Consider the following 26831-nt stretch of genomic DNA (forward strand, 5'->3'; position numbering starts at 1 on the left):
GCCCCATCACCGCCCCTCCCCTGCCATAAAAAAAAGGTTTTTCCAACCAATCATTTCCTTTACTGTTTATTCATGATGCAGGCACTTCAAATATTTTACCATTTATTGGGAAATATATTGAGTCGGGCCTGATTAATTAATCAAAGACTATGTGTAGCAGCAGCCAGTTTTTAATGACAGACTCTTGTGATATTTTGTGAAACACTGATTGTTCCTGGTTAATACTTAGAATCACTGACAACTGTCAAATTTGCTTATCTGAGATGAGCATGTGCTCTCTTTTGTTTAACAGAGATGCTTCCTCCATTTGCCTCACTCACTCTACACCTCTGCAAGTCAGTGTGCCACATGAGCCTATTTCAGTCAAACAGCGTGAAGCCAGTCTGATATTAAACCAACCTTTGTGTATACTGCATGCAGAACTGCAGAGATGGTCAATTAGATAGCAACATATCATTTTCATTTTAATACTTTGATAATCTCCTTCCCTTTTCTTCTTTTGTCTGTTACCTTATGACTTTCTCAGTCTTTCATAATCAGATTTCCTTTCTTCACACCCCTGGCATTCTTTGAAATATTAAGTTTTTTTCATGACAGAAATAAAAGGTTTGTCTTGAATCATGTCTTCTTTTTATTTTCCTTATCCTGATCTGTCTTCTTACGCACTCCATAAATATCTGCGTGATGTTTCTTTTTCCTGTAACAGAGACTAAAGGTCAGCAATATTTATGAGAATTTGTGTTTTTTGTCTCTTTGCTTGAAAAGGCAGACTTCTCAGTGGAAAAACAAGGAGGAGATATGGTTGGATTTGTTAACAGCTGGCTAATGTCAGAAACTGTAAAACATGCAGGTGAGGGTGTGAGTAGGGATTAGTTTATGAAATGATTTGTGTTAGGATTGATCTTTAACACCTGTGGGAGGTTTCAGCCAAGATTACTAAGCCTACACGGCTGACTTGATATGGACCATCTCCTCGCACACACACTTGACTAATGCTTCAACTGGGACATCTCACCCAGGCATCTGTGTCTATGTTTGTGTGTTTCTCTGTGTGTGTGTGTGTGTGTGTGTGTCTGTGTGTGTCCATAATGAAGGGGTCCCTGCTGTGCCCTGATGGGGACATCAATACCAGGCGGTTTAGGCTTTCGACACACTTGCATCAGTGTGGAGAGAGAGCAGCAGGTGGAGTGAGACAGACATAAAATAGAGGACAGGCAGACGGGATATTGGACAGACTGATCTCTGTGTTGTAAATAAAAATGGTAACAAAATCATGTTGCTGCAATAAACTTGTGAGAAGGTTGAAAACTACATTTCAACAGATAACATTACCTTAATGTTACAACCAAAGAATATGAAATCAATTCGGCCAAACTATAAAAGATTATTGTAATAATATACCATATGAACCATATGGTCCTAGTTTTAGTCGTTAAGTAACAATGGGGCTCTCTTTTGTAATACAGATTGATAGTAATTTGATTTTATGAGGTGTTGCAATAGCCAGCATGTTATTCGGTGAACGTGCAGTATGCTGTGCTGAAGCAGGAGGCCCTGACAGCCAGCTCAGGTCAGAGGATGAGATGAGGGAGACAGCTGGGGAGGAGTGTATGTTCAGGGATGGATGGACGCAAGGATGCAAGGCATTCTCCAACTGTGCTAACTTTAGACCACACATGTTGTTAAACCTCCCAAAACCTGTCCACAGCGTGTCACCACTTGCTTCCATAAAACCCCCTTTGTGAGTGTGCATGTGTGGGTGCGTACATCGGGGAGTATTTCTCTGTTTGCCCAAACCAGCTATGACGAATAAAAGCACGGCACAGAGTAGCCAAAACATTTGGTAGTATAACAAATCCTGTCTCTGTGTTAGTATTACATTTTCTTTTCAGAAGCTTATTGTTTCAATTTCCTGCTCGACAAGGAGAGTTCAAAAGTTCAAGAACCCACAGTTAGAAGTGTGAACAGAATGTAGCGTGTACCCACTAAGACATGACCGACAGGCCATGTTTTCGTGCCAAAACCTTCTGTCTTCCTCCACAGGGGAAAGCCAACTAGGCCAATTAATTTCAATGCAGAACTAGTTTTGGTTCAGCAAGAATCAATCAGGATCTCTATTATCAGAGAAATGATTTGAGAAGGGATTTGTGCATATATTTGAATGAGTTTGAAAGATAAGGTTTTAGGTTTTTTTGCACACATGGCTCTTCAGCACTGCTCGTTGAAGCAAACAGAGACAGTCATTAACAGACACCCACAGATATCAACACAAACGAACCGGCACACATATAGTAAGGTCAAGCTCTACACACGCAGTGCGATTGTAACACTAATCGTGCCTGCGGCCCACTCTCCGGGACAGCAGAACAAAGGCACCCTGAGCATCTTTTAGCTTGTTTGACGTGACACAAAGCTCTGTTAAACTGACAGAGTTCCTGCTCCATCAAACTGGGCCTTTTAAACAGGCCTGAGTTGGGATCAAAGGCAAGGGCAGGACTGACTGCTCCCTCTTTACACAGTTTGATCCCATTTGCTGCTCTTTCCAAAGAGAAACATGTTTCATCTCTTGCGAGAGAAGCACAAAAGTGAAGGAAATTTCCACCATTCATGGAAAATGTTCATAAGCAGGTGCCACTGCAGCTAAGAAGGAAAGAATCCCTTTCAATATATGTTTTCACTTTGGAGGGCATTCAATCTTGTGACTTTTTCAGCTTGCTGTACTGCAAGGATTTAGCCATTTTAAAATATTATACGTGAATCTATTAATGTAAAACACTGTACAATAGCATAGGAACTGAATAGTTATTCAAGTACACAGTGGGCAACAAATTCATCCTCAAATTCCTCACCGCAACTTAATTAACCAGGCAGGTTTTCTGATAAAGCACTCTATACTTTTCTAAACATTTTTGCTCTTTCATTTTCTGTTAGAATAGAAATTTCTGCCAGAAACAGCAAATATCAGTACATCAGTACTGAACAAGGTCTGTCTGCAATAAATGCAGAAAATGCCGCCAATCCAAGGCCACAAGGATAACTGCTAACTGGCCGTGAACTATGCAGTTTAACCACTGACAGATTTATGTTTGCACGTGTGGCGTGAATGTATGCATCAGATTTGTGTGTGTGTGTGCGTGCTCGCGCGCTCATGTCTCTAATATATTGTGACCTGTGCTGCCCTATAGGCTGCCCACAATAAGACACACTGGCCAAGTACTCGACACTCCACTTAACCCCCTGCCTGAGACCTTGACAGCTTCTCCATGGGAGGCTGACCCTGAAGGTCCTGGAAAAGGCTTTGTTCATACCAAACACACTCACACACACACTGTTGCTACATTAATACAGACTTACACCCTGTACATGCATACACAGACATGCGTATACAGATGAGGAGCTAAAGGACCATATAGCATTTAAACAGGCATGAGGAATTAGCAGGGGGGCCCACATGTTAGTACCCCACTGACAAAAACTGTTGATCTCCCCTTGAGTTACAGCAACTGCTCTGTACTATTAACTGCCTTGTCACATCTCTGTGTGTCTACAATATATCTCTCTCTGACAGATACATATGCAATAACAGACATTGAAGAATATGTAAACACACTTCCAGTATGTAAACAGAAGACATCACCTTCCATTGCTGCAAATTGTGATGGCCATTATTTACTTTTTTCTGACATTTAATTGTCTCATGCATGTACTTACATAAAATCTATGCCATAATGGGTATCTGTGCATACATGCTTGTTTTGCAGCTGAGTAAATGATTAAAATCAACATTTTTTGCTCATGTCTAGAAAGATCAGTCTCTTTTTGGAAAACACTGCTGCTCTTGACATGTGCTTAGGCTGTTTATGGAGGACTTCCATCATCTCCCCATAACCATCTGCTCTTAAAACACACCGCCTTTTACAATCAACAGATGCTCTGGAAATTACCTCCTCTTTCCCTCTGCTGCCACATCAACCACATCTCCTGTCTGCCAGATCTCCAGTTCAATAACAAATTCATAAGACCGAGGACATTGGTGAATTTTGATTGTTCTTAAAAGTTATGATTGAACTTTAAAGACTGGTGGGAAAACAGGGTTGGGCAGCTCCTGAAATCTGATTGTGATCACTGTAATAGGTTTTCACTCTAAAGATTAAATTTTTTAGTCTTTTATAAACCCTAGTTTCAAATTTTAAAACTTGATTTGGATAGCTGCCAGGATTATAGCTATCAGGAAGTATTACTGTTTTTCTGTTATCTGATAGTTGTCTCACTGTCTCCCAAGGCTGTACTGCATAGACTAGATAATGACTAAGACAGGTGTATGCTGTCTATACTTACGCTGATAATAGTGAGGGCAAAACATAACATGATATGACAAACTATGTTATCAAATAACAGAAATTGTTGGCACAACATTCTTCAGTCTGGTAAAGTAATACACCTATTATGAGTGTCCTTGAAAGAAAAATAACCTAAAATCTTGGCACAATTCGAGTCTTCTTGTGTCCATTGAGTAATTAGACTATTCTTAAAGTAGCCAGGTATAGCCTGGATCACGGGCTGGTTTCCTGTAAAGTAAAATGCCAATGTTGTACTGTATTTCACTTAACAGCCCACTTCTATTGCCCTAATGCAGTAATTAGTGTAAAAACGAATGGTTGACAAATCATCTCGTTATGTGAACAAGTTAAATCCATTCAATGAAATACTTTGTAACTTTTTCAAGGCACACAAGCATGAGTGAACTTGCAGTGAAATGATATAGACTACAGCAGAAACATGAAAAAAAAAAAAAAAAAAATCAACCAAACATTTGTGACAGAAATCACAATGAGCCATGTACTACTTTACATACTGTAGTTCAGTGGTGGTGAGCTTGACAACTAACAAAACATTTCTAAACATGATTTTATCTGAACCAGTCTCGTGACTTTCAGGCAACATTAAACTAGCCAAGAGAAATCAAGACCAACACCTAGAAATAATCCATGAAATATGAATTAGATCAAGGAAGGAAGACGGTATTCTTACCAATGCAGAAACTTCTTATTTAACAGGACTGTTTGCATCTGTAAGCTTCTCAGCTGCACTTGCTCACATCTTACTGGAAGCAACTATACAATTTCCTATACAGTGGAGCAATATATTTCATAATGCTATAAAATGGCAGCATGCCCAGATGAGTCCAGGCTCGTATATAATTCCAAATGAAGTCAGACTTATAAAAATGAATAATCTTCCCTGTAATTTGTAAGACCGTGACATCAGATTACAGCATGTTCTTACATTAATGAAATGTCCACACAAAAGGTAAAAATCATTTATATAAAGGAAGACAAAACAGCTGTATGTACACTCTCTTCAGCTCTGTGACATTGAACTTTGCCCATTTCACATGAGGCTCGATAAGACAGTAAACACACATTTAATCTGTGCTTAATCCAGGTAAAATTTAAGGATGGATCTGATTCCAGAGAAAAAATGGTGTAAAAATGATGTATTTGATAGCTTGATGATAATACTTTAAAAAAAGATCTGATATGAAAGGGTTTATCAGCTGTCGAGCTGATGAAAGGAATCCCTTAAGGGAGGAGGATTTTCACATGTCAACACTGTAAACGGCACAACTATAGCTACAGTCTGTCAGTAAAACAATTACATCCCACAGATAAACATTTAACAGCTACCATTTGGCTTCCCATGACCATCTACTTAATTAGTGCATACCCAGTGTATACATGCACGCACACACATGCACACAGTAACACTGAAAGTAATACATAGTCAGTGGTCCATGAACTGTGAAAGGGGCAGGGGTTTTATGAAAGTGGTGACATTAAAACATCCTGAGACAGCCCCATGGCAACCTAGCTTGAAGGTCAATGTGTGCTTGCATGTGTGTATCTAGTGTGTGGATGGACAATATATGGCAATGCCACTGTGGGTCAGTATGTGCATGCATGGCTGTGATGTGAGCCCTAATGATCACTGCAATGAGTGACAACACAGGCATGCTGAGATGAAACAAGCACAACACATTTATATTTGTATGTCATCTTTTCATTCTTTCTGCTATGTTTGCTTCTACCCATGTTTACCCTTTCTCTTTGTGCTCCCCTCTGTCTTTTGCAGCTTTTAAACCATCATACATGCCTTTCTTATTTTTCCCCTCCTCCTCCTCTGCCTCTCCCAACATGCTGTTATTTATTTTTTTTGTCCATCTCTGCCATTTTTCTTACTCATTTTTCTCCTCCATCCATCTGCTGATCATTTGTCCTGAGAGACAGAGTGTGACAGGGTGTGAGCAGGGCTTACATAGCAACAACAGAAGAACGTTTTTCTGTAATGTGCTAAACACAGGCCAGCCACAGGAGATGGATGAAGTAAAAAAAAAAAAAAAAAAAAGCAGGTAGAGAAGAGAGGAATGTGAGTAATAGCCTGCTCTTTGGTCTGTCTGTCTTTTTTCGACAATTTGAGGATTAGGTTATGATCTTTGAAGGGAAATAATGAATAACATTTTCATCATTAATGGAAATAATTCACAAAAGTAAAATAATCTCCAGTCTTTATTCAACTTCATCACTAAGATGGTGGCAAAGCCAGGTTAGATTACTTGTCCACCCATTCAGATCAGATCATTTGAATAAGTTGTTCTAAATGTGAAGACGGTTCTGCTATGTTTATTTATAAATGTTTTGCGTATATAAGTGCCTTTCCTGCATTGGACTTAAGTGAGCAAAGCCTTCTATTCTTGAGTTTTGAGTTTTGGCCTTGAATCTAAGCTTTGTCTCCTGAATCCTTCTGAAGAGTTTCATATTCTAAGGAGTATGAGAGAAAGTGCAAGTAAAGGATTGATGTAGTAAACTATTTAACCCCTTGTAGACTGTGATCATGAGTTCACTTAAAACCGCTTCCGGTCTGAATTCTACGGTGGCTGACAAGGGCAAACGTGCCGCAACAGCCGAACGCTGCAAGAGCCAAAACACAAGCAGCGTTGCAGCGTTTCTGTATTTGCAGCGTTCAGCCGTTGCGGCACGTTTTGCCCTTGTCGGCCACCGTAGAATGCACTCGAGGTGAATAAAGCAATTTAGAAACACAAATAATTGATTTTTTAATATAACTGTAAATAAATTTAGGCAGTAAGGGGTTAAAAATAAGTATTAAGTTTTTGTTTTACTTCAGCTACAGTTTCATCCCACTGAAGACACATTTTTAGTTCCATTTATGCTCTATTTCATTCAGGGACATTATGGACCTAAGTATTATATTGTGAGAGTGCTCTGCATCTGCTTTGAAGAGACCCTTCTAGTTCCATTTAAGGTTTGCACCAGGGGACATTATGCAATGTCGCGTAATGTTTACAAACGCAAACATGCACCTGGGAATGTTTTCCCGTATCTGTGTTTACACATGCATGTTACTTCAACTATCAAAGTGTTTAGTCATGTCACTTATTCTTATGTAAGCACTAATTACTGTAGACACATGGCAACTTTTAGCAGCCATGTGAGGTGTTTGTATTTCACCTCTCGTTCGCTATTCAGAGCTGAGTGCAGGTAATGGAGTAAACAACAGACCAAGGTTTCAGCTCTGTCCCTATCTCTGTACAGTGCCATTCGCTCACACACACACACACACGCACACACACACACACACACACAAACACACATTAGGAAGGCATGGTACTCGCTCTGAGCCGTTTCATTGCTGCTGTTCTGTCTCAGCTGCCAAATACTGTGTCACTATAAAACAGTGACTTATGATTAATTTCAAACACGTCTTACCAGTCAGTGATGTATAGCTATTAATTGACACTAACTGCCCATGTGTGACTGTGCATAAACCCACATGCTTCTACAGGCGGGCACACACCCACTCTGGTCCCGGTAAACATGTCAGAACGTACAGTATTTACAAAGGGACTGAAGTGGGTTTGGGGCAGCAATGATTCAGGAGAATGGCCTCAGGGTCTGACAGGATGTTGGGGGATGTGTCATTTTTCCACAACTCCCTTGGTGACGAGCGGAGACATAAAGAAACCCTTTTACACACAGAGAGATATACACAGATCCACATACACACACTGATCCATTCACTCACATATATAGCCTACACACATCAGTGTTATACACCCATAAAAATGGCTGTTTGGCAGAGTAGTGAGTAGATGAGCTCAGAGGAAGTATCAGTCTGTCTTTTTTTTTTCTTCTTCTGTTTTAGACTTGAGCTGCAGCATGCTGATGCAGACGACATCAAACATTCACTGGAGCCCTACATCTCGCTGTTTCACTCAGCACCAAGTGCAGAACAAGAACTTGTCTGTCACTGCTCTTAATTCATTGTCTCCCTGGGGCAAAATGAGTGCTGACAGACGTAAATGGCAGAAATGAATATTGTAAGATCACAGTCAAGGGTGGCCAGTGGTGTTGGGCAGGGTGGGGGTGTAACAAGAGTGAGGAAGGAGAGAGGGGAGAAGGATGGAGAGATGTGGAAGAAGCACAAGGACAGAAAGAGTGAGGAAAACTGTAGGAGACTAGAGCGATGAAGGAATGCATGGGTACGTCCCTGTGTCCCTCACTGCTGACAGTCAGTATATTATACTGGGCTGACCACCTGCTCAGAGCCTGGAGTATACCCTCCATAAAGCTACGGCAGATGGACACAGTAAAATGCACCATGACCGGCATCCATGCACTCATATGTGTGTGTGTGTGTGTGTGTGTGTGTGTGTGGACATTACAGCAAATATCCCATAAAAATATATTAAAAAAATTCCTACATTCACACACCCTCCAGCCTTCCACCATACCCCAGAGGCAACACCAGTAATATGTGATATTCTATAGGTCTGATGTCTCCATGACTTCCCAAACCCCTCCCGGGGCTGTAAACTTATCGGCCAGTTAGCCAGCAAGGAATGTGGCTGTCAACTCGAATAGCAAGCAACACTCTCACATGTTCTTCCTCTGACTTTACTGCTCTCTCCTTCTACTTTGCCATCTATCTTAACACTGGTATTTAGAGGGCTGCATCCTAGTGATATTACTGTATTTGCATGACTGTATTTGCAAGTGAATTAGAAGCTAAGAACATGGCAACCAAACTGCAACAAAGTCCAACAGGGAAAGAAACACAAAGAGGTCGAGTGCAGGACTCCTGTCAGCTTTTTTTTGGAAGAAAACAAGAGTTAAGTCAAAATGAGAATGAGGGATTATTATCGTGATTTCAGATGGTTTAGATAATCCGACAAAATCAAAATTTGTTTACAATTTATGTATATTTATCCCATCAGATTTTGACATTTCAATTTTTTTTTAGCTGTGTTGACACTGCATGGATCGTTACCCTAGCAGAGAAATAGTCCACTGTGTATTATGAGCTGTAATATGAGTATCCCAGGAGGTGGTATTGTCATTTCTTGCCAGTCCCTCAGACAAAAAGAAAAATGTTTTCCATCTCCAGGTCCCAAAGAAAAGAGAATTGCTGAAATGGTGGGCTGTTTAGGAATTTAATTTTACAGTTGTGGAGTGGAAATATTAGACGCAGTTATCTGTTTCTCATCCCTCTACCCGCTCTCCATTAGGTTGCTTTGCCATCAGTAATAACAAGGTGAATACCTCTCTGGATAGATGGCCAAGTCCTTTTCTCACTGATGTTAAGAATGATCAATTACAACAGATTCTCTTCTTTCCCCTCTGTCTTTCTGTCTTTCAATTCTGTTTTATCTACACTCGCTCTCTTTCATCCTCAGACCTCAAACCAATTATCTATAATTAGACAACTGCACAAACTATATGGAGAAGTTTATGCAGCGTGAGGATGTGTTGAAAGATCCTGAATAGGCCTTTGCATGTGAAGCCATGGTCACAGTTCACTCAGAGTTCATCTCCTCTTGGCTAAACATATTTTCCCTCCAGCCCAAAATCAACAAATGATCTTTCACTTTGGGAACATGTATACATATACAGCACACACACATGCACAAAAGCATACACACACTCAATAGGATACAGAAAGAGGTTGGGAAAAAACAATCACAGATTTGCCTTTTAAGGTCCCAGCGCATTTCTAGTTTCTAGGTTACTGTGATTTGATTTATCAGGCAATGGAACATTGCTTGAGGATATTGAATTGAAGCTATATCAGATGTATGAATTTCAACAGGGAGAGGTGAAATAATGTAAATAGATCTGATTTAGGGTCAGGAGTGGGACTAGGCCGAGCGAGAAACGCAAGCAGGCGGAAAAATCAAGAACGAGAAGGGCTCGGAGCAAGAAAATACAAACAGAACAGAGGAAAATAGAGGTAGAGACAAACAAAGATGATCTTTGATACTCAGTAGAAGGATCTTTGACTTTGTAATGCATGCAGCTGTCAGCAGTGTGTAAGTGCTACAGTCTTGACATTTCTTATTGAAAGTCTCTACAGTTTAAAAAGATGAAGCAGGATTGTTTCAGGCATTTCTTTTTGTGCATGAAAAGTTTACCAGTCTTTATAGTATTTTATCAGTCAGTTGATCAGCTGTCCACATGTTAAATTGAAAATGCTCTCATTCAGTTTTGCAGTGACACCACTCACTCACAACATCTGCCGTTTCATCCCTAGATGTCCTAAGGGTTAGCCTTAAGAAGTGCACATCGACTTGCATGGTACTGCTATGATTTCATGGTGCTACGCTTCATATCTAGGGGGGGAAGAAAACAACATAGGAAACAGAAGACAAGGCGATGACTTTTCTAGGGCATCTTTTCCGAGTGAAATGCAAAACATTTCATACAGGATCTTTTAATCATCTAATGACTTGTGTTCATAATCACTCTCCGTTTCACCTTCTGGGTCACACTTCTGAGCAGTGCCATTCAGGTCAGCGCCCTGCTATGGCAACACTGAGAAATTCCTCTTTCTAGGGACTCTCACTTATTCAGCTGGTTAGATGATTCGGATTACCTGCCTCAGCTCCTGCTCTCCTCCTTTTCTGTCCTTTTCTTTGACTCAGGTTCGTTATCTGTCCCTGTCCTTCTTGCTTTCTGTCTGCAGCCCCCAGTGCACAACTCAGCAAAGTGGCTTATGGGAGTTCACTGCATACAGTGTGTGTGCACGCCCTGTACACATGCACTGTGTACATGAAGTTGTGTTTGTGTGTGTGTTTGTCTCTATGGGAGTGTATGCGTGCCCGAGTGTATGCACAGCAATGTCACTGGGCTGTGTAATTGAAATGGAAATGAGCCAATCAGTGACTGCAGTGGTGTGCCACCTTACCCTGCATTGACTTCACTGTTGCAGCTCCTCCAAACTCACTCTCTGTTTGTGTCTCTGTTTGCATGTGCAAGAGTCTATATGTATCTGTGTGTGTTTGTGCTGACTATACTTGGCCCCTCAGATCCAGCCTTGATGGCCTGAAGAGGCGGTGTGAGAATGTAATCAGTTGGTAATAAAGATTACCCCCGCACTAGCACACACACACATACACTCGGTGTCCGGCTGATTTCCCATGCTTTGTGTTGTGACCCACAGCACAGTGGGACAGCTGTGGCATAACAAAGACATGTAATTATCACCATTTCACAATTATCCTGCCATCCAACTTTGCTCCTTAATTACCTATTTTACTGCTAGAAAGCCTCTTCTGTTCTTCTTTCACAAGAATGGAAAAAAAAAATGTTCACAATGTTGTAAAATACATGGAAGTAATTGTGGTGGTTGGGTGGAGTGTGTGTATGCGTGTGGCATTTGGAGTAGGCCGAGAGGTACTCTGCCAGATCTATTTGGAAACATTCTGATGTGATTTGTCCCATGTTTTAGCTCTCAGTTTAGGAACGTTTCTAGGTATAAACATGTCAACTATCACTGTGTTCCAGACCATGGAGTGTGCCACTGCAGTCATTTTTTTTTAATTATAACATATAATCAATAAAAAATATGAATGTGTTTCATTTACTAATGTGTCTGTCAATAATATGCCACCTCACAATTAATTTGCTTAACCTGCTTTAAGATTTACATCTTAGATTTAGTATTAATTTTAGATTAAGGACAATTTAATTTAAAACCGTAAGCAGGGTGCTACCTAAAGATGAAATTGGGTCCAATCATTAAAGAGGAAGAGCACCTCTGATGAGTTTGTTGCAGTTGATACTGAACAGATCCAGGCACAACTGTTTTTTTTACAAACTGAGAAAATCTATATTTATTCTGCACAGTCTATATATTAAATGGAGCTTTAATTTACATGTTCTTTTGTTTGGATTATTTTATCCTGCAGTATATTTGCAATCACTCTCCTCTATTGACTCCAGTGTTACTGTACTGTCTTCCCTGCCTATATTTCACTCTTTAAGATTCTAACAGTGCACAGTCTTGATTTACATTCCATTGGTGCAATCTCTTGGTGCACCAATGGTATGATGCAGCCTCTGTGCATCCTCTGTGAAGGAGGCTAATGTATGTTTGAACAGCACGTGTCCACTTTGCAGTTAAGAATGCGTTCCTCTTTCTGCTGAAGTGTGGGGCGCTGTTTATAAAACAGCAGAAGCCGATTAAGACTGCCATCGCTATAAAGACAGCACCCACATTAGTCCCTTAATAACCGGGTTTTAGAAGGGCGATCAACACAGCTTTCAAAAAACTCAAGAAGTTTTCTGGGACACCTCTTGATGACAATCAACAGACCTAGAGAAAATTTAGCTGCACACAGTTGTGGTGGAATCTCTCTGTAATGATAAATGCATGGCTGAGTAACTCATCCAAAGATGTGGATTTCACTGGGAGCCTGGCAATATTATCTGCATTATTTGGTCTCACTGCCTCTTTTTTGTATTCCCTTTGGAACCAGGTCCTTTTGCTCTCTCTCCTTCCATGTCTGTTTCTCACCCTCACTCTCTTTCTCACTCTGTGCCATTAGCAGCTTCTGGCTGTCTCACTGCTGTTCCTTTGCCAATGTGCCAGGGAGCTTACTGAACTGATAACGCAGTCCTAGTGTATGTGCGTGGAGGTGTGTGCTGGATGTGTGTTTGTTGCATGTATGTCTCTGTGTGGGTGTGAGCGAGTGTGTTACATGTTACAAATGCTTGTCCTGTCCCTTTTTATGTGTTCACTCACCCAAACATCCCCTGCTTCATTTGCAGTCAGGGCCACGAGCCACTATTCTGACTGCTGAGGCAGGGAGAGAAGGGCAGCTGAAACATCACACACACACAGACATGCTCATGCATACACACACACTCATTCTCTTTCACTCACTCTCTCACCCTCTATCTCTCTCTCTCTCACACACACACGCACGTACTCACATGGATTCTGTAGTGAGTGGATGGGAGGATGTGACCATTAAGTCAGTGACATTTTAAAGCAGTGAGGGAGATGCATGGCCCTTCCTGTATCGCCACAGACATGTTTTAAATGAGATGTTACAGATGAGCTACTCTATGCTTTGGCCTGTAAACACCCACACATTGATATTTACCTACACAGGTAAACCCAGAAGTACATTTCATACTACCCTCATACTCTCATACAAACACATGCATGTACATAGCGGAGCCAGAGGACACACATGATCACAGTAATGAGACATGTCCGTGGTACAATTTGTCACTCGATTGTTACATTAATCATCTAATTATACTAAAATGAATGAAGTGACAAAAAGGAAGGCTGGCTACAATGCCAGCTTTAGCTCAAAATGGTATCTGATCTTCCAAACAAGTGGTCTGCTTTGTATTTTGATTGTAATTCTGTGTAATTTGTCTAGACATGCTGGAGTTTGAAGTAAACACAGCCAAGCAAGATAAGCGCTGTCAGTGCATATACATGTACATCATTCTGATCTTAGAAAATCCACTCTTCAGAATCGGGAATCAAACAGCTCTCGTTTTGAATAAAGAAAGCCAATACATGAGGGGATAGAGAGTGACAGGGAAAATAAGGATAAGAAAGACATTTTTAAACTATTGCGTGGTATAGTATTTTAGACATTTAGTGACATTTACTGCCACTCAATAAAAACCACAGTTTTTTTTCTCATGGGTGTTTTCAGAGAATTTGCACAAACTCTTGTAGAAAATTGTGGTCTTTATAACACTAACCCACCAGTCAAATGCATCAAAATGTTTTTTTTTTTAATTAGGGCTGAGATATGATGGACATTTCATACATGACAGTAAAGATTGCAGGACGAGAGAAAGAGGTCATCATGCTGCAAGTGCTGTTTCAATATGTTAATCCTGAGGCTCCAGAGTCCTCAGTATAAAATAATTTTAGCCTGTTACACGCTCTGCCCCTTGTGTAATCTGGGGCTTGAGGAGCTCTTCCTATAGACAGCAGTGGTGGTTTTCAATTAAAAGTTTTGTCAAAACTCTTGTCAGGTTGTGCTCTAACAACATTAAAGACTGAGTCAATTATAAACTCACACCACCTGGCCTCTGGGTGAAATGAGTCAGGGGCATCAACAGTGTGTGTGTGTGTGTGTGTGTGCGTGTGTGTGTGTGTGTGTGCTTGACTTCAGTTCCTATCATCACTTCTAAAGTACCAACTAAATGTACCAAGTTATATGTGTTCAGTGTTTTCTCTGTGAAGCCCCCTGTGACCCTCAGGGTTAAGGTCATACCATTCTAGAGATAACCAGAAACTCAAAACAAAGCAAGCGCTCTATAATTAGAGGCCGACTGATATGGTGTTTTCTATGGCCAATGTCAATATCAATATGTAGAAATCAGGGCAGCCAATGGCTGATATATGATAAAGATTTTTTCTGGCCAATATGTTGGGCCAATTTACTGGATTTTGGGACATATCCTTAACTTGTAGACCTAATCTATCACTGATTAAATATCCAGAGCTTTGAAAAAAGAATTCCATTCCTCTTTTCACTCTTCCAAAAGTTAGTTATCCTCCACTTGGCAACATTCACTGAGGTCTGGTAGAATGACAATATGATTGATAAAGGGGGCAATGTCACCCTTATTCCACAACACTAATGTGCCGCCTGCAGATGCACCTGCCTGTTAATCAGCTTAATATGCTCAGCCTTTAGCTGATGCCAATTATTTTTTAAAATGGAAAATATCGGCCCGGGTAATCTTCACACCGATTCTATGAATTTGTGTGACTGCGTGTGTGTGGATACATGCAATCTTGTGGCACTGCTTGGCCTTTTGATGAATCTGTGTGTATGTACTGAAGCCCACTGTCCCTATGTGGCCTGTTCTAGACCATTGTGGCTGAAAGATGCCTCAGTGCACAGCCTTCAGAGACAGCCAGCCTCTGTATTTTTCCTATCATGACATTTACTGTCGGGACCATCCTGTATCTCCGTGATCATTTCTACTTCACACTCAGCCTGAGTTTGTTGTTCTGTTTCTTCAAGTGAATTTCTTTTTTTTTTTTTTTTAAGAGACTGAAAAACTGTTTTCTTGTAACTGCAAGTTAGACACTTTAGTTTTCTGTCATTCTGAAGGCAGATGTGTGTATGTGTGTGTAAATATCTGTGGCAATGATAGATTTATAGATAAACCAACCCACACAAATTTACTGAAGCCAGCGGAAGAGAGTGCTAGGGCTTGTAAATTTCCTCACAGCACTGAAAGAGTGCTGAGAAATCAAACCTGCATTCTCTGTGTATGTGCACAGAAACACTGTTGACACATCATTACAACGATGTTTTAGGAATAGTGGAGCTTTCTGTACTTTTACCTCATACAAATATCAAATTTTAACATTTTTTATGTCTCTCTGTTTTCAACCTAGGTTTCATCGTGGGGACTACCACATCGACGTATGCATAAATGACTACCTGGATGTCTACTGTCCTCATTATGAAGACACAGTGCCAGAGGAGAGGACCGAGCGCTACGTCCTCTACATGGTCAACTATGATGGCTACAGCACATGCGACCACACCGCCAAGGGCTTCAAACGCTGGGAGTGCAACAGGCCGCACTCCCCGAATGGACCACTCAAGTTTTCAGAGAAGTTCCAGCTCTTCACTCCCTTCTCACTGGGCTTTGAGTTCAGGCCAGGCAGAGAATACTACTACATCTGTGAGTCCTCGTCCTGCTCGCACTGCACATTGCATACATATGGATGGGTGACAAAGCAAAAAGTGTTTTAGGAAGATGGTGGCCACTATGAAAAGGCAGAGCAGCTTCAGTACCTTTTGGCACAGGTTATCAAAGTCTCTGAAGCTATGCTGGCCCAGTGAAAACACCATTATTAATACTTTCTTCTCTCATTGTCTTTAAAAGATAGTGGAGTGAACCGTCAAACACAAATCTCCCATAAGTTTTTCAAAACTGGTGATTACTCAAGAATTCACCACAAATAAGTTTCATTAGAGAATCCTCAACATAAACTACAAAGTGGGCCTTTCCTGACCTTTTTCTTTGAATGCAACAGAGCAAGAGCGAGACACATACAGACACTATCCCTTAGCCATTCTTTTCACAGCTTCACTATAGAGTTTTTAGAGTGGCATTACAGTGATCCAGGCAGATGCTTTCATGCTCTGCTTTCAGCCAAGCCTTTCATACTGCTCACATCACTCGTGGAAAACTCTTCCCTAAAATGGCAATGGAATTCACGGGGGAGTTAAATTGAGACAGTTTAAAAGTTATAGCTTACTTCCCCTGCTGCACTATACCGTATCCTTCAAAAATGAGTGCCCTCCTCTCTGCATTATGTTATGCTCCTCCTCAGCTTGCGGTAGATGTTAAGTTGTCTGCTTCATGGCATAGGAACTGAGCTTAACTGAGTTCATCTGAAGTTGAAGCCCCTGGGAAATTAGGTTTTATCAAAGCAAGGTGATGGAGGGGAATTGAGTTGAGTTTGTCCCCTCCACCACAGACTCTGTGCACATGAGAGACAGAGGAGACGCTGTCAGACAGTCACTGCCATTCCCTCAAAACACATTTGTCACAGGGATTCACTCGTATTACAAAACAGGAAGCACAGTTAGGTTTTCATCTGGGTGGCATTAGTGTAATACCATACAGAGTAATGCATTATTGCTTCAGCTGTTGAAGTAAAAGGTTTGTGCATTTTATGGGCTTAAAAAAATAAAATTGTAAAAATTCTTTCTCAACACAGGGTTGTTTATTTTGATTGTTAACACTCTCCTGCTAAACTATACTTTTGTTTGTCTTTAAAATTTGGCCTATGGTTAATGCAACTCTAGGTGGTTCAAACCCCTGCCTCTTTGTAATTTCTCCTTCACTTTAAGACGGGTGTAGCTGAGCGAGCTTTAAACACTGAGATCTGTTTTCTAAATTGGCACCTTTTTATGAAGCAGTTAACCTGACAGCCAGCCAAGACTTCTAACCTTTATTCATTTCACATGTTTCGCTCTTTTTCCTTGCTCTATTTTATTTTAGAGAGTTGTTAAAAAAAAAAAAAAGTGGCTCCCTAATGTTTGCCATTGTTTCTACTGTGAATAGGTGTTTTCCTTCTCAAGCTTGTCCACAAAACAAATAGCCTGAAATAGTTTCTATAGGGCTTTCACCAACTGCTTGTTTGGCCATTTGTCTGTTAAAAACTAACCACATTTTCCCCTGGTTTTATAGCCAATTTGCATTGACAGTCATACTAAATGAGATGAGGGAAAAATGGAAGTCTCTAAAGTTGGGAGCGTAGATGGGGGTTAGGGAAGGGTATACAATTCATCCACTTCCTCGACTCTAACATTTTTTTTTCATTTCTGTTGAGACATGCTTGTCCTAAGGGCTGGATTAAATTACACTGCAACCGACAAGGTTTCCATGGAACACATCCATTCAGCTGTAGCACGCCATATTGGTTTAGTGGCCCGCGGCTTCATTGGCTATTGAATGATTCTGGTGTATAGCCTCACTGGCTACTGTGTCGGATATTAAAGTCATCTACCATGAAGACACCTGACACGTGATTTCCCACTGTCATTGTGTCCAACCCGAAAAGTCTGGATGAAGTGGGGAACATCAATGCTGATGGATTGGACTGTCAACTTATGTATGGATGTAAAGCTAAAGGATGATTCATGTGTGGCATTGTTTCTCTCGCTACCACTACCATATCATCATCATCATCACCATTACCATGAACACCAGCACTAGAAAGCTATAAGACCTTTTCAGGTTACATCAACTTACATAATTTTGATTCTCCCAAGTACACAGGCTTCAAAATGAAATTACAGTTTCTCAAGAATATAACTTAACATAATTTTCTCAGGGATTACATTTTGGCTTAAACTATTTGAAATATTCAGTGGTTAAGATAGCAAAAATATAAATTGAAACATTAGCTCAAACAAGCAACTGAAAAATCCTCCCTAATTTTGTTTGCACACCAAAAGCAGATCTGTTTCATCAGCTTAACAGCCTATGGTCATTTAATCAGAGTAAATTTTTCAGGCAGAATTTTTTAATTCTACTTCTCTTGAGCTGTATACTGTGTCTTCATGTGTTGACCACTGTTCATACATTAAGATGTACCTGAAGCCTGCAGATAAAATCCACTTTAGTGACAAAAATACTTTTCAATATTATAGTAGTCCTATCTCAGTCAGAATTTACAAAATATACGACCAGACCCAACACAGAAAAACAACGTCTGTTTCCAGGAACAAAAAGCTTGACAGGGTTGCATGTGTGTTGTTGCTGTAGCATTCTGTAATGTTGTGTGGGGGAGGTAGGTTGTTGTGCACCTTTTTATTGCAGTCCTGTCTGCTGTCATAAAGGAGCCCAAAGCCTTCTAACATTTTCAGTGGTATAATGTCAGTAGTTTGTCAGTGTCTGATAGCACCATACCTGCTTAATGAAGTGAAGATATTCTGTATGTCTTTTTAATGATAATCATAATGTTATGCATCCAGGTTGATTCCTGAGATGTGGATGCCTGCTGAAGTATGAAACAGTCTTACTGATATTTTACCTTAGACTGTTTATGTCTTATCACTGTGGTTTACCAGCTACCTTGTGATACTATCCAGCCTCATTATTCTTGCTAGTAAGAAGACTGTTGTCAGATTTAAAGTTATCGATATGTACTGTTTTTCAGTCACGAGTAAACAATTATTAATTTTGAGCTCTAGACTGTGGGATTAGCTGAATTTGTTCAACAGGTATCACTACAGACCAGGTATCACAAACACCAATTTGGTACAGTGTAGTCCAATATCCACTATATACCACATCCTGCGTCGCATGGGTGCTGGAGCCAATCCCAACTGACATTTGGCAAGATCTGGACAGATCGTTGGTTAAGTATCGTAACCCAAGATTCTGTGAATTGGGCACAACCCTCTGGGCTATCGCTATGGGTCATATCCCCTCTTCGTGCCTGCGCACTGAAGAGAAATTAATTTACGCCCACCCTCGCCCGAACAGAGTGTCCACACGTCCGCAGCTCCCATATATAAGGCGGTGGTGTGGGCGAGCTCTTCCGTAAGAAATGAACCGGTATTTTCTTCAGCCGGCTCAAGGGACCAGTGGGGTCCAATTCACATAATCTTGGGTTACGATACCTAACCAACGTTCTGTCTCATTGGTGCGCATAACTCTGGGCTATTGCTATGGGTCAAATGCTCTGCACCTCACTGGGCCCGGCCACCCAGGAGAAGAGTCCAAAAAACAAAGGAAATGCGAGTAACCGCCTGACCCGAAGCGAAACAAGCACCTGGTGGGATGCATAAGCACTGGTTTCATATAAAGCTGAAAACAGATGGATGCCTATCCCGCATCTCCTGGCTCCCAGGACAGCATAAGAGAGGAATGAGCTCGCAACATCCTGCAAATAGAAACGCACGAAGGAACAAGGGGAGGCCCACGAGGCCACCGCACAAATGTCTTTCACTGACAAACAATGCAGGAGAGCCGTGGAGGATGACCCTCCTCTAGTGGAGTGTGCAGGGATGCCAACCGGAGGCTCCCTGCCCAACGAGGAGTAAGCCTGTGGCAATGGTCTCACATAGCCAGTGAGACAAACGTTCTGCAGAGAGTGGGGAGCCCAGCAAACACTCTCTGTAGTGAGCAAACAAGCGCTCCGAATTGCGTAACTCCACCGGGCATTCTACATAACATGCCACTGAACAGAAAAGCTGCGAAGCAGCTTCCTCTGCGGACGCGTGGGGAGGGGGAAAGAAGCCCTCCAGCATGATCACTCTAGATCTGAAAGAACTATTGATGCATTTAGGCACGTATGCAGGGTTAGGACACAGAACTGCCGCACTGCGATCCTCCCTGATCTGAAGACACTCCAGGGATACTGATAGAGCAAACAGATTGCTGACCCTCTTTCCAGAGGCTAACACTAGCAGAAGAGAGGTTTTTCCCAATAAAAAAACGGAGAGGGACCTGCTGTAACGGCTCAAACGGAGCATCCGTGAGCACGTGCAAAACCACAGCATGGTTGTGGCATGGCATGAGGAAATAGCTGCAGCATATGCTTTAATGGTGCTAAACGCCAAGTTTCTCTCCAATAATAACTGGAAAGACAGAATCGTGGAGAGAGGGCATGCAACGGAAGAAATGCCATTCTCCGTGCACCTTCTGTCAAACGTAACCCAAACGTAACCCATACGTAACCCATACGATGCTGTAGTGGGCCGGGCGGGCGCCCCTTGTATGGTTAGCCTAACCCCAAATTGTCTCTGGAATGCCTTTGTCTCTGGGATGTGAAAGGAAACAGGAGTGGCCAGGGAAAAGATATGCAGACGCAGGGTGAACATGCAAACAACACACAGAACAGTCCTAGTTTTGAAAAGGATTTGAATCCAAAACCTTCTTGCTGTGAGGCAACAGCACAAACCACCACATCTCAATGCCATGCAGATCTCTCATCTTAAATGAAATGAAATATTTCTGTAATATTGTCATTTTGGGTCTCAATTGTGTGGCCAAGAGTCTTAAATGACAATGCAGAAATTTTTCCACACGTTCATCTGATCATCACTGGCTGTGCACAGAAATGTTGATGTGCCTCAGGCCCAATGTCTAAATAATGACCCTCCAACAGTAACAGTGACTAATTGGTTTTATTTGAAACATTTAGCAACTTATTTATTTTAACTGACACAATGTCTCATATAAGTCATATTTTTGAAATCCATTTGCCCATCAGTGCGGACATTGCCTCACAAACAGCTAGATTCAATATAGCAAATCCATTTTTGCTATACAGTATAAAGTATGATGAGATCTGCAGGTCTGCACAATGTCAGTGGTAAAACCTGCCCTTGTATCCCTTTGCCAACATTGTGTGAATGCACAGTGTAGCATAGCTAACAGAGGAAGTTGCACGCATCATTAAACGCTCAAGCTGACTATACTGTACACCTGCACTGGACAGAAATGTCAATGTAGTCTAAAGTATAGGTCACTATACATGAGCACATGAGGCAGAGGTTAACAGTCATTAATATATCATTTATGGGAATTTATAAAACATGTCTGGTTTTAGAACACTGCACTCAATTAGAATAGACAGTGTATTCACAATCAATATTTTTACTCATTTAGTATTAGCAATTTTTAACTAAATGCAAAACAGAAAAGACCTTATATATATATGAGTATCAAAATATGAATCTTTTCTCATCTTTAATTACTTTCTATTGCCAAAATACCTGAGGGGAAGACAGATGAAAAATCTGCCCTCAGTGACGTGACTGATTGGCTTCCTTGTTTGTGGATGAAAATTAAGATGTCAAATCTTATTCCTGCAGAGAAAATGTCCATTAATGGTGTTTTCGCCCTATGAGTTTGAAGCAGGTCGTGAGTTGATTTGTTGGATCTCTGATAAAATTAGAGAGAGGAGACAGGGTTCTGCTGTCATCTGCTTCAACAACAGAAACAGCTTAATCAAAAGTAGCAGGTCGGAGGGAATTTACTCAAATGGAGGTCATAATTCTTCACTTTTTTTTTTAGCAACAGTCTGTTCTCTCTTTGAGGCAGGTAATTGAAGACAAGAAGAAAACATGAGTCAGTGAGAAGCCTGATCCATTTGTAGACAACGCCCAGCCGTGTTTTCTCTACAGGTCAACACAAGAGAGCCTTATAAGGAGAGCAGAAAGAGAAAGCATGAACAGAGGAATACATTAAAGATGTAAAATATATGTACCAGATTCAGAGAGCTGCAAGGAGCAAACAAATGCTGGTCACATATGAAAGCAATTCAGCAAAATGCAGTATTAGCAGTGAATGAGTTACAGCTTGGAAGTATATACCTCTATGAAAGACTGAACGTGTACGCAAATAAAATCGGCACACATCTCAGGTCAGAGTTCACAATGCATTCATGCACATGCACAGAATGCTGATTCAAGCACATTTTTTTAATATGGACAGAACTCACAATCTTGTATTTGAGTGATTTTAATCTGAAAAGGGCAGAAATCCAATATCAGTGGCAGCTCACTGCACAAAAAGGGAAAGAGAGTTATGGTGTTTTTAGGCGTGTAAAGTCTGGCAAATAGGAAACCACTTGGAGTGATCATGCAGTGGCATATTGGTGGCAGAAAAGATGCAGTTTTCTGGCTGTCTGACTTGCTCACATACACAGTCTGCAACTGCTTCTCACAGAAAACACAATCAATAACACCTTTGATTCTCATTTGTGAGGGGTTGGAGTTATTTTGTAGATATTTCTGCAAAACAGAAGGATGTTACAGTAATGCAGGGAGGAGAGTTTGTGCCTGATATAAAGTGAATGCTTGATAAACGACTAACCAAATCCAGAGGGTGGGCAAGGAATCTGCCCATGTTAATATCACAAAATAAACATTCTCTGAGGCTTCAGTCACTCTGCAGAGTGGGCAATATACAATACAAAATGCAACACAGGACTAAAATAAACATATCAATCTAATATTAAAGAAAAGATTATGATATTTAAAGGGCTCTCGAATTCAACTTTACTCGACAGCTACATGCACACATACCTCAAACACCTCCAAAACATGGACTATAGCTACCTTCTGACTGATCATACAACCTGTGAAGCACCATCCCTGTTCAAGCCACTCTTGAGAGGAGAAAGGATTAGAGATAGTGGAGCAGGAAGCAGCAGGAAAATGGCATTAATGGACAAATGAAAGGGGATGGTGTAAGCAGTAAGTATTTTGTGGAGCTGTGGGAGGGTTGCTAATAATGATAAAGAACCAGTGCTGTTCCATTTGTGGTACAACAAGGGAACCTGCATATGGACACCATCATAACTCAACCCTTTCATTCATCCCCATGAAAAATCAACTCTGTCATGAGTATTCAGAAATGATCTGACAACATGGAGTAATGTGACAGAAAGCCACACACATACAAGTGTACTAATGTACAATACTCATACACATGCATGCACAGATACAGATGTACACTGTCTGGAATGCATTATCATAATCCTGATAGATGGACAGACATTTTACCAGATGCACCTCTCCTCTATTATTTCTTGTCTTCCCTTTTCATCTCATCTTTCTTTTTGGATTTTAGGCCAGTACTCCCTAACTAACTAATAACCTTAACCCTCCCTCTGTCTCTGGATCTCACTAGATACCTGTCATCTATTTTTAGGCATCTATTTATCTTTAGAACCTTTTTTTTTGTAACCATATAATAACTTTTACAAACTTTGGAAAAACATTTTACAAGGTGCATCAAAGCCATTCTGGTAACCTTACAAACACAATAAGAATTTTCTCAAATATGTCACAAATATTTATTTGCATATCAAACACATAACATAACATATGGTTATCATTTTGGTGTTCTGGCTTCTGAGAACAAAGAATAAAAGCTTATAGGTCTGTTTGAGACAAGCTTGAGACAAGCTCTTCAAAGTGTCTAAAAAGTAGATTGAAAACAAAAGTCAACAAAGGAGCTAGCCCACTCAATAGATTTGGCTAATAGACGACATTAGGTAAGTTATGGCACACTTGTTAGCCCAAAGAAAGCAAGGTGAGACAGAAAAGTCTTAGATCGAATTGTTTTTTTGACCATCAGTGAAGCAGTCATCAGTTTGTCTGCCAAAAAGAGAGGCTGCTAAAAGCCAAGAGATCAGATGTAGAGTAGAGTAGTAGAGGGCTGTGATTTAAAAGGCACAACACTCCCTTCAGCCTCTTATGATTCATACATCTGACAGCTGTCCTCAGGAGCTAGTTATGATTCACGATCACAAAGAAAAGGCCATTTTATCCTTGGCCATTAAACCATTAACACATATATTATTAACCCAGTGCATTAGTCATTAGGTTTAATTGGTCATTGTTCATTTATTTGTTCTCTTTTTTTCTTCTTTATTGAAATGCGCACATTTATGCACACACACATCTAAACACAGTTTCTCTCATTTGATCAGTGGGTGGGCCATACTTAGGCCATAACAATAATATTATTACTCTACGTGATGCACTAAGTGCAGTAATGAAACATTATGTACAGTGATTTATTATTCTATGGCTGTTTTAAACAGCTGACCCCCCCCACATTACTATATCAGTAAGTTTATTGTAATTTGAGTATGAAGACATGAATGAGCTGATGAAATTCAAGGGTTTTCAGACTTTCAATCACTCGCTTTTCATGTTCAAGAAGACAGAGTAATTTGTTAGAGCATCATTATGTGGTCTTTCACAAAATGATGATGCTTGATGTACATTGACATAATAATGAAGGGGAAATAATTGTGTCCTTGCGTCACTGAATCGATATAGAATAGCTCGAGGAAAGTAGTGCAAAATATTAGGCATCATAATCAGGCATCATCGAATTTAACCCCGCCACACAAACTAATTCTTTGTCACTTTTTTCCTCACTGCTTGTGACCTGTCACTTTAATGCTAGTAGCATGAGGGATGACAATGCTTCACTTTTGCTGAAGATTGAAAGATAGCAGGAAAGAGCAAAAGGTCAGCTATCACCAGGGGGGGGGGAGTTTACTGTATGTTCTCTTTGCTGCCTGAATCAGAGTCCTCCGCTTTCACTGCTCCTCCCAGCTCACTCATTCCCTCCTATTGTGTGTTCGATGTAGTAGCATCTGGTTAATGGGCCTCTTCAGTGGATAGCCTTTTCCATCTCCTTACACACACACAAATTTGTGTAGGCAGGCAAACACACATGCATCCTCTATCTGCTGCACTGTAGCTTAGAATCTTATCTTTTTAAATACTATTTTCAAGTCATCATAGTAGAAAAGTATCCTGCTTTGTAAGCGGTTGAATGTGAGAAGAACATTTTGTGACACCCAGTAATTTTGTGTCAGCGCATACATGCGTTTTATTGTGTATACTGCCGCCCGTACTGAATGTGTGTGCACCTGTAGGAATTACATAGCTTATCCTGGACATAGAGAGGTTAGAGGGGTCAGGTAAACATTCTCCTACGCAGTCAAGAATTCAGTAAAGCCTCTTGATTTCAAGGATTTCTTGATATATTTATTTCAACATTACATTTTGACTGATTCCACACTCTGAAACAGAGGTTAATGTATTCCAGGATGTATATGGTATAGAAGAAATGTCTTCTGTCTGCAGATTGTCTAATTAACTAGATGAAAAGGTGGGTAGAACATGGCACAAAGATTCTGGAAAATAATGCTGTGTGTCCTCTCTGTTGTTTATGTAAACTCCTGGACTAAACTCTGACTAGTCTTGTATGGTGTAAGCTCCGAGTAATCACAGCGAATCAACAATAAGCCCAACAGGCTGGTTTTCTTTGAGCTAGCACTAGGAATGCTCAGTGCTGGACATGACATTTTGTTTAACATGTCCCACCCCAACAAATAAGCAGTGATCCAAGTATTGGAACACTGTTATCAAAGCCACTGTGAGACTTCAGGACTACAGGAATTGCTAACATGATACTATTAGTCTTACATTATTGCATTATGGCATGAACGTGCATGCAAGGCCTGACTTTTAAAACTGAAGGAATGTTCTACAGCATCATCCAGTTTTTAAAAGAATGCTGATAGTTTGTTGATATAGTATATTTGTATTCTCAGTGGACTATTTAGTGATAATGGAGTGTAGCACTGCAAACAGGAGAATCTTAAATATAGTTGTCAAAAAACACAAGTTCAAACTTTCAATCTATAAACAGGAAGCCATCTGAGCCATAGTACTGCCTAGTCTGAAATACTGCATTAGGATTTGTGTTTATGCTGATAGTGCTAATTGTCCAAATCTTGGCAAAGGTTCACTGACTATGAGAAAACCCCAAATGACACTGGGATTTAATGTTAAAAAAATAACTAACAAAGCCTCTTCTAGCAGTTGGATTGACTCACCCTGCAGTATTCTTTTCACAACTGTGTCATTATGCCTTTTAAATGGTGGATAAGAAATCAATATGCTACCATCATATTATCTACTGTATTTAGCCAATTTAAACTTTGCTTTTAGCTTCCTATCAAACTAGACACATGGTTTTATGTCCTCATGTCTCGAACGTGCTGTTGAATCTTCCATTGCAAAGCAAAGGAAATGTGTTTTCCAGATAACATTACAGTTGCAATAAAGCTTGGCTTGTGCTGTGATTGAAACAATGCTGCACCTAAGCCACATTGAGCCCACCTGTTTGTTCTTCTGTAATTGGATTCTGCTTCATTCCATTTGCCTTAATGCTGATGCATAATGCAGTGTACTGAGGGGACCAACCATTACCAGCCGGGGGACAAGGCCTGGAGGAGTAACCTGACCTCGTTGTTGTCGTACACCCCAACACCCCCTCCAACCCTGCTATCCCTGGGACATCTTTTCAGGGACTCTGTCCTTCAAAGCAGCCACTTGCTCATGCTGAATGGATTGATGGCTGAGGCTGTGGGCCTGATGGGAACCAGACTAGCAGGTGTTGATGTAACAGCCTATA

General features: G+C 40.7%; 1 protein-coding gene across 2 annotated transcripts in view; it reads left to right on the plus strand.

Annotated features, from left to right (window-relative positions):
* The window catches only part of efna5b (ephrin-A5b), a 91335-nt gene that overhangs the window by 56340 nt on the left and 8164 nt on the right, over positions 1-26831 (plus strand). For both annotated transcript variants that reach the window (XM_026322143.1, XM_026322144.1), the window contains exon 2: positions 15745-16037. In XM_026322143.1, the coding sequence (XP_026177928.1) occupies positions 15745-16037 (293 nt within the window). The remainder of the gene's footprint in view (positions 1-15744; positions 16038-26831) is intronic.

The sequence above is a fragment of the Mastacembelus armatus genome, chromosome 9 (genome assembly GCF_900324485.2).
Source record: "Mastacembelus armatus chromosome 9, fMasArm1.2, whole genome shotgun sequence".
Lineage (NCBI taxonomy): Eukaryota > Metazoa > Chordata > Actinopteri > Synbranchiformes > Mastacembelidae > Mastacembelus > Mastacembelus armatus.